Genomic DNA, 16888 nt, shown 5'->3' with positions numbered 1-16888 from the left:
CTGTATTTGCATAATTGCCTATCTATATACAGGATTTGCTAGGGCTATACAGAAATTCTAAGTATAATAGAACACTCATATATCATAGCTTTCTATTGTGCTTTAGTTTACAAAGGGTTTTCCCATCTTACCTTTGTTGTTATTTTATAATTACAACAAAGTATTATGAAGCAGATTACATAGGTAGAAAAAGAAACTGAAGCTAAGAGAAGTTAAGGGACATGCTCAAGGTCCCCTGGTTAATGTGTGGCAGAGTCTACATTCTGGACTTTTTCTCCTATGCCATGTTTTCTCTGTATCACTATAAAAGCCAGTTTCAAAAGTCAACTGGGACAGACTCTGATTCTTGGGAAATTTAAGCAGGTATGTAATATCCTTGGACAAGGATACTAAACCTTGTAGGCTCTTGGTCAGAGCATGGCACTCAATAAAATTTAAACAACCATTTCATGTAGCACAGCCAATAGAATTTCATATTCTCCCCCTACCCCACCTCTTTTACTTTCTCTTTTTCCAGCTCAAATGAGTCACCTTGGCAAGACTGCCAATCCCCATAGAACTTATGTTCCTTGATAGGATATACCAATAAAAATGAGAAATTCTATAATGGTTCGAGACATCAGTCGCCTATCCCCGCAAAGAGCTAAGCACTGTCTCCTTGAGGAAATGTATCTCATCAAATGGACATGAATGCATGTAATGACAGCAAATGAATGTGAGAATACACACGGAATCTTTTTCTTTCTTTCTTTCTTTTTTGAAAACAGCGCCCCTATATTGTACCTGTCTTGTGAATTTCTAAGCATCGGCACGGTGCCTTGCTTACTTGACCCCTCAACACACAGTGAACTTTCAAACTGGCAGCAGGACTGAAACCTCAGCACACATCAGCCCATGCCTATTCATTTCCCTTCCCTTGAAATGTGCGATGGGGCTGTCTCTGGAGTGGAGCTATTTTGAGAGGACAATCACTAGAACAATCACAGTCTAGGCAGGAGATGGACAGTGCAGCATAGTCACAAAGGAAGAAAAGACATTGTCATTGAGGATTTGAGTCCTGAATGTCAGAACAGCAGGGAAGCAGGGTAAAGTATGTTTCTGCCTGCTGTCCACTACCACTCAGTTACAGAGAGTTACCAACTTGACTTGCCATGATCATTGGCTTTTCCATGATTCTGGTTTCCTGCAGCATGCAAGAGAAGAGGGCAAGCAGAGTTTTGGGGGTAATGTGGGGAAGAAGCAGTTTTCTTAGCAAAGCTCTTTGCATGCAACTGGCTGAGAGGAAAGTTATGCTCAGCTATGCCCGGAGGCATGCTCACACTTACCTCAATAATGCCAATAAGTAGACCTCACTGCTGTAAATCCTTCATTTTGCTACAAGAGAATCAGTGGAGCCTGAAGGTCAAGGACACCACCTAACAATTTGCGTAATTTCTCAGAGCAGCACCCTGCAGTCTGGCCAGAAGCTACAGAAATGCGCCAGGGATTCCTTTCAGCTGAACTCCTCTCCTTGTCTTGATGAGAATCTCTTTGAAGAGCAGATATTATTTCTGTTGTCAAGAGTTCTGCTTGGTCAGGGGTTATGTTAACTCATCTCCAGATAATCAGTGTCTAGCCCTATAAATATTTTTTCTGGGTGGATGGATGGATGGAGGACTCATTGATTACCACATTACATATTGGTCCCTATAGCACAGGCTGTGTATGATCACAAAAACCTACACAGCTTTCCCTGCTCAAAAAAGAAATAGTCCTTTTAGTTCTTATATTGATCATTTTAGGCTGTAAAGATGGGATTGCAAATCAGTTTTGTCTTGAGAGTCAACAATGGTCGATTGGTAGTGGCTGCCTTGAGAGTTATATGGGAGCTATGTGTGCACTGGGCTCAGTAAGGAAAAGTGCTGCCATTGATTAGCAATGTCTGCTATGAGCTAAAGGTAAAGAAATTGTAGCCTGACTACCTTGCATTTGCCAATGGTTTTTTTTTTTTTTTTAGTTTTAAGTTCTTCCAATTGAATTTTCTAGATGAATTGCCTTTCCAACACATTTCAAAGTCAGCTTTGACTGGATATACGCATGTTTTGAGTTTTTTCCTAATGTACCTTATGTTCTTCCTGGATTTGAGGGCAAACGAGGCAGGAAAAACCAACTTGTTTTTTTCACAGGATATACAATTCTGATTGGAAAAAAAAAACAAACTAGGTAGGTGTTAATTTACCCCAGGTGTTATGTATAATAATAGAACTCCTACCAGAACAAATTAAGGGAAGAATGAGAGAAAAAATAATGAAATCCATAATGTAATCCAATCTCTTCATTTCCAAGGCTGTGAATAATCTCACTTTCATAGCGCCAAGGACTTTCCAAGGAACTTAGTACAGGGAAGCCACCGAGAAACATCTGCTGGATTTTGGTTTATGTTACATTATTCTTTCATATATAGTGAGATGTCTCCCAGTGATATTTTAACAAATTAATCCAATAACCAGAACATCTGAACAGAAAGTACCCAGTGATTAACCCCTAAACCTATTTAAGCTGTTTTCATCAGGTTGGGATATTAGCATTTATTTTTTGGAGATAAAATTCACACGACACTGTGAATAACTGTAAGGTAGCTTTTGTGATTTTACAATGCCGTGGTTTGAGTGTATTCACTACGTTGGGTAAACCATCACCTCATTTCAGGCCATTACTATCACCACCCCCAAAAACCCCATGGCAGTCAGCCCCAATTCCCAGTTCCTGACAACCACTAACCTCCTTTCTGTTTCTATACATTTGCTTATCCTGGACAATACACATAAATGGAATCATGCAATATGTGGCCTTTGGTATCTGGCTTCTTTCACTTTGCATAGTGTTTCATCCGTGTTGTAGCAGGTAACGATACTCCATTTCTTTCTATATCTGACTAACATTCCATTGTGCGGCTATATCGCATTCTGTTTAGTCATTCACCAGTTGGACATTTGGGTTGTTTCCACTCTTTGGCTATCATAAATAAGACTATGATGAACATTGATATATACGTTTTTGTAAGAAGATGGTGTTTTCAATTTTCTCTGGGTATACACCTAGAAGTGGAATTGCTCAATCATATGGTAATTCTATGTTTAACTTTGTGAAAAACTCTTTTCCACAACAGCTGCACCATTTCTCATTCCCACCAGTAATGTACAAGGGTTTTCATTTCTCCACATTCTCGCCAACATTTTTATTGTCCATCTTTTAATTATAGACATTGTAGTGGGTGTGAAGTGGCATATATATATATATATATATATACACACACACACATATATATAATTTTTTTTAAATGCTTGATTACATCAAACATGGTCATACCTGGGCATGAGATGGTGGAAGTCCTCTTCTTATGTAAACACCAAAGAGAGCATCCTTCCCGAGGGAGATGTTAAACTTTAAGAACTGGGGCTGACTGATGTGAATTTGTGACCTCCAAAACACCCCCGGTGGGACTTCTTGTGTTACCCGCCGACCCACTTCTGCTTCACCACTGTCTATGCTGCTGTTTTTCAATGACCAGGGCACTGAAAAAAAAAAGAAAAAAAAAAGGAATAAATACCAGTCAGTGACGTGTATACATTAGTTCGCTCTATATTTCTGTTTGATTACACGTTAGGTTTTTCTGTTTGTTTGTTTTTTTCTGTTTTAATATTAAGATTAAACTCATGGCGAGTTTCTTTTTAAGTTACAGCTAAAACATTTAGGTTTCAAATAACAAAGCTATAAATGCACACCCCAGGGCATCTGAAATCTTGGCACAACGCTTTCTAAAATTATGTGATTACTCTTTACTGATCAAATATAATCAGATCTGGAGCCTGATAAATACATGTAAAGCTTCCAACTATCCCAAATGTGACTGGGATGTAAAAATTACCACAGGGGAGGGGAGGGTGATGTTAATTTGGCACCAAATTTAATTCTTGTAGCCTTTCATTATTCTTTCTAGACACAAATACACTCTGACATTTTCAACAAAAATCAGCCCAGAATAAATAAAACAACTCAGTAGAAAATGAAGACTTGAAACTCAAGCAGATCTTGAGTTAGAGGGAGAAGTCTAAGAACCACAGGGAAACAACGTCTCTCCTTCATTGATATTAATGCATCTCTGTTGCATTATTTTAAATTGCTTATGTTGAAAATATTGGTTGCCCACACTCAGCATCCTTCAGAACTTTAATAATTGGAATTCTGAAAATATCTATTTTTAAAGTGGAGTTCTTAAAAACAATGAACCTGTCAGCACCTCCTATATTCCACGTGTGGTTTCCCTTGCAACCACAGGATTAAGGAAAAGCTAAGCATGACTAGCAGTTGCCCAAGAAAAGCAAGTTAATCAATCTCTGAGAGCTTCATTTTCTTTATCTCTAAAATGGGGAAAAAAATCTCACAGTATAAAAGTCATTTGTGATTCCTTCAAATCGATTCTGAACTTGGTAAGAAATATAAAATGTATTCTTCTATATTCCTAAGAACTTCTGAGCCAACTGAAATCAAACAGAAAGAACTGAAGTCATTTTTGTTTTGAGGGGAGTCTTTTCATTTCTGGAACCCCAATCACTTTGGTGACCTTGTAGATCCAAAAATTTCTTCAGCTTGATGGGCCCAGGATGCTCCCCTCGACATTCTGTGAAGGACTAACTCTTCTAAAAATATTTATCTATCATTTGGCCACCAGATATTGCAAAGGTTTCAGATGATCTGGAGAAATGATAAAATTGCTAAAGACTGGCCTAAATGGTGAGTGAACCTGCCTGACTCTATCTCTTGGTCCCAGTTTCTCTATATGTAAAATGGAGAGATGACACTTTTGGTTCTCTGAAGGTCTTTCATGTCTAAATTATAAAAGAAAACCACAGAGTGATTTGGAGATATTAAGTTTTTCCCTCTTATTTTCTTTAACATATGAGGTGATTGTTTTTTATGCAGCTCAATACAAAGCCAGCAGGGACTTAAAATAAAGGAAGAGAAACACTGGTTTGGATCTTAGGAATAACCCTTTGACCTCTAGGAAAATAAAAGTAGGGAATGAGGTCCAAAAGGGAGTTTGGAAGCCTCCTTCACATCTCATCTTTAAAAAGAAAATAAACAGCCAGAGGTCCTGAGTGGTTCAGACATTCAGATGGGGACTAGATGGTTTATTTATCAAACATTCTGAACTTTTGTTTTGTTTTGTTTGTTTTTTGAGACAGGATCTCGCTCTGCTGCCTAGGTTGGAGTGCAGTGGCACGATCTCAGCTCACTGCAGCCTTGACCTCCTGGGCTCAAACGATCCTCCTGCCTCAGCCCCCCAAAGTAGCTGGGACTATAGGCATGGACCACCATGCCTGTCAGCTTAATTTTGTTTTTCTTTTTTTTTTTTTCTTGTAGAGACAAGGTCTCACTATATTGCCCAGGCACTGGTCTCAAACTCTTGGGCTCAAGTGATTCTTCAGCTTTGGCCTCTAAAATGCTGGGATTACCTCTGTGAGCCACCACATCCAGCAGGAACTTTTAAATGTTAGCTAACCTTTCTAATGGATACTGATTACTTACCTGCAGGGGGAGGAATATGGCATTGTGTTTAAGAGCAGAGACCCTGGGCTGAAATTGCCATGGTTCAAATCCTAACTTTGATACCAGCTAAGTGTATCTTGCTGTGCTTCAGTGTCCTCATGTGTATAGACGGGACACCATTTATTTCACAGGATTGCTATAAGGTTTTACAGAGTTTAGGCTGTGTAAAGCTCTTAGAATAATTTCTGGCACAAAATAAGTATTGTTACCTGTAATGCCCTAAGCCTAAATTGGGTGTTGTTTATTTGGGGGTTTTGCTGAAATAATGGCATGTCCAGGGGGAAACACTTGTTATCACAACACGTTGAGCAGGAGCTCTCATGAGTATAAACTGGAAACTAAATTTTACTTTAAAATGCTGCATTTGACACCCCTTCCTTGGGGAAGGGATATAATAAAAAGGAGCTGGTAAGGAAGGGACATAGTAAGAGAGCCGCCTGGGGAAGAAGAGTGTGTGGGTCTCTCATAGGTACCAAAAGAAACCCCAGCAATCAGCATGGCAACAAGTTAAAGAAAAGTATTATAAATAAAAAAAAAAACTTTAAAAACATGATTCATCTTTAACTTAATAAGCTGGGCTTTCCTTTATGTCCGTTGGGCTTTCCGGCATTGCTGGTTAATGACAGGATCTGAAAAAGAGGCAGGAAATCAGCACCCACGAGTGTTCTAATCTACTGTGGAAACCTAAATGGATCATGATGTCAAGCCAGATGCAGATGCAGATGCTGGAGATGTGCAAGGGAGCTTGTCTCCAGAGAGCAGCTGTTCTGGAAAATTCAGACAAGGAGCCCCAAAGCTTCGGTTCTTATAGCAGTGAGGTCCTCTTCCTTTACTACACCCTGGCTTCAGGACACTGAGTAAATTAGCTCCTACTATCAGCCAGCACAGGCTACTTCTCAGTAGTCACAGTGCCCCCTAGGGTTTTAGATCCTCCCTTCCTCATCCCATTCACTAAATAAAGGAGTGCACCTTGGGGATGACAGAAGTCAGAAGTCAGAAGTCAGACAGAACTGGGTTTGAATCCTGGCTCTGCTTCTTTCATGCTGTGTGACCTCTAGCAATTTGCTTAAACTCTCTGGATTTCCAGTAGCTTTTCCTGTAAAATGGGAACAATAGTTCTAACTGCCTTAGAGGGTGTAACAAGTAGAAGTACACAAAAGAGAGATTAGTATAGTGCCCAGCACGAAATAATAGTGAAATAATTGCTAAGTTCTTACATGGAATGAAAAAAAGGATGAAAAACTATGTGGGAAAGCATGTGGCTTTCTTTGCAGAGTAAGGAATTCTCTAAAAGACAAAAAATAGTGTGTGCACATGTAATATACATGAATGTCTATGTGTCTATTTGTATATATCTAGCTCTCTATCAAGAGTCTAATTCTTCTGGAATAAACTCATTTATGGGGACAAGCTTAAAACTGGGAGTCACAGCCTGGTTCAGGTCAAGTGCACTTTCACACTAAAGCTGTACGTTCCTTTACAACACCACCCCAACCACTCTCCTCAGCCAGTCAAATTGTTTTCTCTGTGTTTCTATAGCAATTACGCTTTTCTGCTGCCCACAGCAGCTGTTGTTAGGTATTGTACTTGATTTTGCATGCCTGCCTAAGTCTCTGTCTCTGGATACTGTGCTCCCTGAGGTCAGGCAGAGATGCAGATTCATCTCTAGGTTCTCTAAGCTTTGCATCTGGTAACTGTAAGTGATCTATAAATGCTTATTGAACTGAATCAAACTCTACAAACCCATCTGGTGGGGTATTGCAACCAAACCCCTATGATGACAGGGTAAAGTGAGAGCCTTAACAAAGATTTACTTTGAAAATCTACATGCGTAAGGAAAATGGATATGCTGCCATCAAGAACAGGCCAAGGGATACATCCTGTCATGCATGACTCAGCAAGTTTGGAGCACAGGCGCACAGCTCCACTTATTATGTAATCATGCCACGTGAGGCGCATTAGGTAACCACTCACGTGAGCTTGTGCTTGGCTGGGAGCTACTACTGCCTGTAAAAGGTATAACTACCCTGCTGATGCGGTACATACAGCTTGCACCCAGGCTCACACCCAGACTCACTCGTGCCCGGAGAGAGAGAGTAAAGCTGTGTTGAAACTGTCTATGATTCTTTGAGTGTTTTTCCAGCTACCCACCACTCTCCCACTGACTCCCTTCAGACCTCAGTTAGAACCTGACTACATGTAAACTGAATTTTATTTATTAAATAAAATTACCTTTTGGAAGCTCTATATGAAATTTACTATTGAAAGAACTTTTCTTGTGGATCCTTTTGAAGAGTCATGAGTAAATGCTTAATTTGCCTTTTGTGTAAAATCTTACAACAAACAAACAAACTGGGAGAGATGTGATATAGGGAGAAAATCCTTAGATTAAGAACCAAAAGTGAAGAGTCCTAATCACGACTTAATGACTTTGAAATGTTTGTGGAAGGAACAGGTGTAAATGAATGATTCTGTTGAAGTTCCATCCTTGTTACTAAGCGTCTAGCTAGTTTTAGGCAGGTGTATTTCTCAAAGTCTCAATGTCCATATCTATATAAGAGTGGCTTGGACCCAAAGATATCTTAAATGGCATTCCTCATTAGCCTATTGTGGCCTCTAGAGTGGGTCAGGAGGATCATTGCTGGGTATATGCTATGAAGAAGTGCCAGTGTGTGTGTGTGTGTGTGTGTGCGCGCGCGCGCGCGTGCACGCGCACGCATTGGGCGAGGGGACGGGGTGGGGTTCAGCAGGAGGCAGGAGGAATTATTAGAAAGCTTTCAGGCTTTGTTGATTAACAGATGACTTCACTTTCACAAGCTTGATTTATTTAACAGAAGATATCCACATTGTTAAACAAGCTAGTGTTTTCTTTCAAATTAAGTTCTTCAGGTGTGTAACTGAATGACACTTTTGCAAAGAGGGGTTTTCACTTTTTACTCATATATATGTACATATATATATATTTTTACATGAAGTCTTTCTCTCTATATATACAGTCATGAGTCACTTAACAACAGGGATACATTCTGAGAAGTACATTTTTAGGCAATTTCATAGTTGTGTAAGTATACTCACACAAACCTAGATGATGTAGCATCCTACATACCTAGGCTATATGGTATAGCTTACTGCTCCTAGGTTACAAACGTGTACAGCATGTTAGTATATTGAATACTGCAGGCAACTGTAACTCAGTGGTACTTGTGTATCTAAACATAGAAAAGACAGTAAAAAATATGGTATGAGAGATAAAAAAAAAAATGGTACACCTGTATAGGACACATACCATGAATAGAATTTGCAGGACTGGAGGTTGCTTTGGTTAAGTCAGTGAGTGAGTGGTGAGTGAATGTGAAGGGCTAGGACATTACTGTACACTACTTTTGACCTTGTAAATACTACAGACGGGCTACACTAAATTAATAAAAAAAGTAACTATACTATAACATTATGACAGCTAAGATGTTGCTAGGTGATAGGAATTTTTTAGCTCCATTATAATCTTATGGGGCCAGTGTTGAATGTGTGGCCAATTGTTGACTGAAACACTGTTTTGCCATGCATGACTATAATCTACAGGCCTTATCCAATTTGTCAGTTGTTACAGAAATATTCATGATAGCAAAAGAAAAGTTTTTAAATATACTTTAAAAAATCTTGAAAATGAGTGTGTATAATTTTGTAATTTTAAAACAATGAAAAGAGAAAATGTACAAATACTTCCTCCAAAGAGATAAAAAGAAAAGGTGTTTTTCTGTAAATTGCTACAGCCAGCATGGGGAACCATCTCAGTGACTCTATTCCTGGAGGTCAAATTTCTGGGCCGATGTCCAGGAGGATGGATCTCTGTTGTTCTCTAAGGTCAAAGAGAGCAGCATCAAAGCCACACTGAGTCCCATGAAGGAGGACTTGAAGCTGGGCTTCCCTGAGCCATACCAGCAGTTGCAGGACCACCAATATGGTGAGTCCCTCACATGACACCACTGAGAGGCAGGCAGCAAGGAAACAAAGTAGTTAAGATTTCTATCTTTATCTTCAAATGTCTAATGCCTAGCTAGACATTTTAAGGTCTAGCCGAATATCCTCCTATTGAGAAATTCTGAGGCCTTAAGGAGGCGATGTTGCCCCGTGGAGCTAGTCAGCCTGAGTTTGAATCCCAGCTCTGACAGCTACCAGCTGTGTGCCTTTGGGCTAATCACCAGCCCTCTCTGAGTCTGTCTACTCATCTGTATGTTGGGGTGCTTCTGCATGTTGTACCTAACTTGTAGGTACTTCTGCATCTTTCTATCCTGTCTGTTGCGGTGCTACCTAAAAACAGCTGTAACTACTTTTTTTTCAGATGGGTGGGGGGGTAAATTTGTGATGGCCTAATAAAAAACATAGGCTGCCTACTGTAGGCACTATTAATGAAAGAGGGACAATGGGTGGAGTGGGCCTTAATAAAACTGGCAGTCATTTTCCAGAACAGCTGAAATCAATATACAGTGAGTGGCCGGTACGTCTGCAGACTGGGAGGGGCAGACAACAGGTCACACGTATTAAGATACCATGATCAGAGAAAACTGCATCACCAGTTCATTCTCTGCAAATTGCTGCTGTTGGTGTGTGGTCTAGCTGCTTCTCACATGGGCAACTCTGTGCAGTCTGCTTTATTGAAAAGCAACGAGATTTTATTTATTTAACAATGATTAAGAAATGTCCTAAGCAATGTTGGGTGGGCCATACATTCATACTTCCATGCAATAAACATTTATCAAGCATTGACTATGATAATAGGTATTCTTTGGTCAACATCAGAGTTGGGGTGTATGTTGTATTTCCATTATCTCTTATCTAGGCAGCCTGTTGTCTAGAGTCCTGTGAATACACTTTGAGATTGAATTAGAGGCATCAAGAGAAGAGGCATTAAACAGCATCCTGTAATCATTCTGTGAGATCTCACTGGTATCCTTGGGTTCTAGGCAATGACTGGGCCTGGCATCCTGGCATGCAGGACCCAGTCCAGTTCATGTCTCCCAGAGCTGGGGCTTCCATGGCAAATCTTTCAGTCTATCCAAGAGCTGCACAATGAAAAGTGTAGATGATGATCATTTTGCCCTAAGAAGCATGTGCATAAGATACAACGGTTCTGGCTAGTTCATCTTTAGCTTAGAGATGAGATTTCTGGGTTTTTAGAGGCAACATTCTAATGATCAATTTTACAGGATAGTCCAACTCTATAACACCACGGAAGATTGCTCATGTAAATGTGAAACTATTACCTATATCTGAAACACGTAACTAAAATTTCAACCAGTTAAATAAGACTGATGTTGAGCAAAACGACAGCCTTCCATAGCCACATTAGGAGCTAATCATTTCAGAAAATGTTGCCATAATTCATTTACAGAAACAGCGAAACTATTCCCCAAACAAGTGATAAAGGGAATGGACTCATAGTCATACCAGGGAAATGAAGCCGCATATTAATACTTCCTAACTTAACCGAACTCCGGAGGCACCTCAGCATAAATCTGCCTTGCAGATTATTCTGCCTCACATATTTTTATCTATTGCAAATAAAATTGAATTCAGAATATTGCTACAGTCATTACACCTCGTTTCCATTTATTTGGGAATCAGGACAACCATCTGAGGGTTCCATTGAACCAACAGATAAGTGAAAAGATTCTTCCAAGGACCTTAGGTTCACTGCCCAAGAATACAGCTCATCCGAGACATCAGCAACCCATCAGCCTTCACCCTGCTGCTGGCTGGCTACACTTCAGGAATGTAATTCCATCCTGAAAGTCACTGCTTCTGTGATGGTGTTCACAACATCACACAATAATGACTTTTAGAAAATGTTTAGCTCTTGGGACTACATGTGGCTTTTACATCTTTTGAAATTTCAATTCTTTGTGTTAGATAAAAATAGTCAACTCTTTGCCGCTGGGAATGTTAACAAGTATTTATACCTATGACTCTCCAGGTGAACTTGCTCCTGCATTAATATTTAGTTTAGTTTACTGTTATTGACAGTAGCTAAAATTTATTGAGTGGCTGCTAATCACCATGTAATCTCCTGATACTCTTACAATTTTTCCTGTTTTTCAGATGAGAGAACTGAGGTTCATGGAAGATAAGTGACTTGCTTAGGGTCATACAGCTTTTTACTGGTAGATCTGTAATCAAAACCCACAACTGACAGACACTAAAACCCATGTGGCTAACCCCTGTGCTGACTGCATTAAGGCCCGCAGTCATCCCTTGGTATCCACAGGGTATGGATTCCAGGACCCCCGTGGATACCGAAATCTGTAAATGCTCAAGCCCCTTATATAAAATGGTGTAGTATTTTAACATAACCTATGTACATCCTCCTCTATAATTCAAATTATCTCTAGATTACTTATAATACCTAATACAATGTAAATGATATGTAAATAGTTCTTATACTATCATTTTTATTTGTATTTTTTGTATTATGATTATTCCATATATTTTCAATCCGAGGTTGGTTGAATCTGTGGATACCTGTGGGTATGAAGGGCCAACTGTATATCAGAGGTATACCAGAGGTGCATATTTAGAGATCACAGACCAGATATCTGGGTGTAGAAGTCAATTCAGAAAGAGAAGTGTGGCCAATGAGGATATGGGAAAATGGACGGAAAGGGAAATTGGATTTCATTATTAATGCCCATGGCAAGCCACCAGGATGCTATGTACAACAGAAACTATGCAATTTAGCATGGGGCTATGGGTGGCAATCAAAAGCAAAAGTCCACCAAGTGCATGTAAGTTGTACCCATCCGCAACAATGGAGAACAGCATGGCCTCCTAAAGGAGGGGAGTTGTTGGGTTGGTAGTTAGGATGTTGGTATATTTGCCAGTAGACGTGCAGTAATGGGGTGTTTGGCTCAAACATAATGACCCTTTGCCCTTCTGGGAACTTCACCAACTTTGGAAAAGCCCCATATAGGGAAGTGATCATTTCAAAACCCAGGGCTGTGTTCATTGAGAGGCTGATGAGAGCCAGCGGAAGAATTTACCAACCTCCCTGCTAATCTGGCTCCTAGTACCATGCATTAAGCCAACTAGTAAAATCATTATGAAGTTTTGCTGAAAGGGCAAGTGTAGAAAAACATGTTTCTAAACAGAATAACAGTCTTTGCCATTTTTTTCCAACTTGCATACCATCTGGAAATTCTAATTTTTTTTTCAAAGGGTAGGAAGGAAATGTGCTCCAGGCACAAATAAATGTTTACAGCTGAGTTATAAACCGAGAATGGTAGGGCTTAAAACAGACAGGCTGGCAGTGATGGAACTCAAGCTGCAGTGAGACAAATAATGCAGTGTGCAGGGGGCCAACTTGATGTACACATTGGTCCTTTGGAATAGGAAGACTTGCTTCTTACTGACCTCATCAAGCCAATGTTGGGAAGAAATCCTTATCTGGGGCTTGGTTAATTCTTAGAAGGTAAAGGAAAAGGTGAAGTGGTATTGTCTATCTTGATATTTTGAAGGCAGTCTTCACCTTTGTTTTATTATATATATATATATACACACACACACACACACACACACACATATATGTATGTGTGTATATGTGTATATATATATATATATATTTTTTTTTTTGATACAGAGTCTCGCTCTGTCACGTAGCCTGGAGTGCAGTGGCATGATCTCGGCTCACTGCAAGTTTCGCCTCCTGGGTTCACGCCATTCTCCTGCCTCAGTCTCCTGACTCTCTCCTGGGTCTATAGGCACCTACCACCCCGCTCAGCTAATTTTTTTTTTTTTTTTTTTTAATTTTAGTAGAGATGGGGACTTACCATGTTAGCCAGAATGGTCTTGATCTCCTGAGCTCATGATCAGCTTCCCAAAATGCTGGTATTACAGGCATGAGCCACTGCACCTGGCCTATTTTTATATTTTTAAAAATAGAGACGAGGTCTCACTTTGTTGCCCAGGCTGGTCTCGACCTCCTGGCCTTAAGTGATCCTCTCACTTTAGCACCCCAAAGTGTTGGGATTACAGGCATGAGTCACTGCATCTGGGTGGTCTTCACCTTTGGAAAATATAGACTCTCAAAAGATGTGACAGGCCATGGAAACTTGTTAAATGGACCAGCTGAGAGATGTAAAGATGACATCAGTGACAACAACTAAGACTCATGGATCATTTATTACATGCCTGATGCCACATGCAGTGTTTTACAAGGGTCATTTCATTTATGATGGACAGCAAGCTTATGAGGGAGTTGCATTTCACAGATGAGGAACTGGAGGTTGGGAGAGAACAAATGACCCGCTTACAGTCATACAGTTGCTAAGTGACGGTGCTGGTGTTTTTATCCACCAGACCAGCTCCAAAATCCTATATTATAGAGCATCTTCCAATGCAAACTTACCAATAGTATATTATAACTAGGGCTTGGTCAAGAAGGAAGAAGTGATGTATTGGGAGTTTGATCTTCCTCTTCTGGTCTCCTATAACTTGGATAGTTACAGGGAAAGTTCTAGAAAAGTGGAAATGGGATTGGGAATGATACAGAGTGGTCATCAAACTTTTTATTTTTTTTAAAGGGTCAGATGGTGAATATTTTAGGCTTTTTGGGCCATATAGTCTCTGTTGTACTCATTCAATTCCACCATTTTATTCTGAAAGTAGCCATAGACAACAGGTAGTAGTCATGGTGGTGCTCCATTAAAACTTGATTTATAAAAACAGGCAGCTGGCCAGATTTGGTCCATGAGATGTAGCTTGCTGACCCCTGATATAGAGGGCAACTTGAATCTAAAATGAGTGATAGGTTTTGAGAATGATCCATGCAGTTCTATACTTGAGAGTTTATTCTTTCTTAAAATCTGTGCACAAATTGGGTACGTATGATGCGCCCTTTAAAATCTCTTGTATACTTTTCCTGGGCCTGGCCAATCAAACTGAATTCCCTTACGTTATCTGACCAGGTCAGAATACTGTATTGAATCATCGTTCTCAAGGCTTATCTAATCCCAGATCTACAGAGAAAGTTCTCCATGCCCTTGTAATGAAGATGTATGAGTTCATTCCTTTTAACATAGCAATACACACAAGATGGTGAGTGATTCTGGCAGGCTGTGTGTTCCCTCTTCTTGATGTGAAAGCCAACAACCATTCATGTTAAGGTTTAATTGAAGGAGAGCGGAAGAAAGAAAAACAAGGCTCGAACAACAACAAATGGAAAAGGGAAAGGCAAAGACCAAAGAACGTACTCTCCCAACTAATTAATCAAGTGCTTTGTTTCCACTAACATATCAGAGTGTGTAGGCTGCCCTGTCTATTAGACTTGCTCCCAAACCTGAAGAATGTAAATACTCCTAAAGACCAGGTAATGAAATCTCTATCGATGTGCCATCTTAAATGGGACTCACATGCCTGTGTTTTGCTTACATTTTAATTTGCTTCTGCTGGATACTTATCCAGTAATTGCTTAACGAGATTATCCTCCTTGGCAATGTGTGGTGTATCTTGATTAAAACATTGGAGTGAAGGAATATCGTATACCAAAAAAAGCAGGGGGTGTTATTTAATTAACTTATTGCCAATATATCTTGATTGTCTCTTTGAAACACTGGAAAAGTAGTCCATTGGAATTGATTCAGGTTATCTAAATGTATAGGATTGGGGAGTGGGGAGCCGGGAGGTCACTGGGTATACAAATTCAAACCTAAGGTCACTTGTGATCAAAGAAATAGGCATGGGTGAGAAAATTGAAAACATTTTAGTCATTTTGTAAGTCAAACCTTAAAACAACTTAAGAAGAGATCTGATCTCTTTTTAAGTTTCAAATTTTATTTCATCTCTAAGCAATTTTAAATTCTCACACTTTTTTATTGAGTATTCTATTGACAAAATTCACTGGACAATGATTTGGCAAACATTTTGTCTGTCTCTGCTGGGTACGGTGGCTCATGCCTGTAATCCCAGCACTTTGGGAGGCTGAGGCGGGAGGATTGCCTGAACTCAGGAGTTCGCAACCAGCCTGGGCAACACGATGAAACTGTGTCTCCATTAAAATACAAAAAATTAGTCGGGCGTGGCAGCACACACCTGTAGTCCCAGCCACTCTGGAGGCTGAGGCAGGAGAATCGCTTGAACTGGGGAGGTGGAGGTTGCAGTGAGTCGAGATTGCATCACTGCACTCCAGCCTGGGTGACAGAGTGAGACTCTGTCTCAAACAAAACAAAACAACAAAACAACATTTTATCTGTCACATAACTTATTTGGAAAATATCTGAACTAGTAATGTTATATGACTTATACAACAACATTTTCAAAAGCATGTTGCACATAAGGGGAAAAATTCTGGTCTTTCCAAAGACACAATGGAAAGTGTTTCTTCATTTGTTAATTTAGAGACACATAACTCTTGTACTCTTCAGACTTGTTCTCTGGGTGTGCGATACAAAAGCTGGTGGGGAGCAGAGGCAGAAACAGAGGCTTATCACAAATGGGAGGAGTGCTTGATCTTGACCTTAATTGATGGAGGCCAGTAGAGATCATAAATTTCCATTTATGAAGGACACTACTCAAAAAGCATTGGTATATAATTTCAGAATGCATACACATATAAACAATTTCTCTGTGCCCAATGATAGAATATGCATATTCATTTCACACGTGTATTCTGCATTCTTCTGAAGGGATGAGGTGCTGACTTGTAGATTAAAGGACATTTATGGATAAAACGTGACGGAGACCCCATAAAGCAGTTTCCAAGGGCAGCACTACTGTCATCTTGAAAGGAGATAATTCTTCATCACAGGGGGCTGTCCTGTGTATTATAGGTTGTTTAACAGCATCTCTGACCCCTATCCACTAGATGCCTGCCATGCCCCCTCCAACTGTGACAATCAAAATAGTCTTTAGACATTGCCAAATGTCCTCTAGGGGTGCAAAAATGCTATGGCTAAGAACCATTGCCCTAGAGAAAACTTAAGGAGCAGACAGTGTCAAGTACTGGAGGTGACCAGGTTTCAAATCTGAGGTCAATACATTTGGCTCTGGGCTTTTTGGTCAGTTAAGGCAGAACATGGTCAGTTAAGGCAAAATATACTTTTCAGTTTTAGGTCTAGTTTAACTTACCCGATAATGGAAAGCATATAATTTCATCCTCAGATAAAAATTTTTCATGCTTACTTAAAGGTAATTTAGTGTTATGATTATGACAGATGAGTACAGCGATTCTTAAAGACTGGATAAAAAGACAAAAAAGTCATCCTCAAAGCATTAGGACAGCTCTGGGGAGGATAATTGAAGCAGCATTAGC

At 39.9% G+C, this 16888-nt stretch overlaps 1 protein-coding gene across 1 annotated transcript in view; it reads right to left on the bottom strand.

Annotated features, from left to right (window-relative positions):
* Nucleotides 1-16888, bottom strand: part of TENM2 (teneurin transmembrane protein 2) — a 1242216-nt gene that overhangs the window by 208924 nt on the left and 1016404 nt on the right. Inside the window, 1 exon segment of the mRNA XM_017849440.1 lies at nucleotides 3349-3554. Coding sequence (XP_017704929.1) covers nucleotides 3349-3554 — 206 coding nt within the window.

This window comes from Rhinopithecus bieti, unplaced genomic scaffold (genome assembly GCF_001698545.2).
Source record: "Rhinopithecus bieti isolate Rb0 unplaced genomic scaffold, ASM169854v2 scaffold_30732, whole genome shotgun sequence".
NCBI lineage: Eukaryota > Metazoa > Chordata > Mammalia > Primates > Cercopithecidae > Rhinopithecus > Rhinopithecus bieti.
Note: the sequence above shows the minus strand (reverse complement) of the source record. Positions and strands in the feature narration are given on the sequence as shown.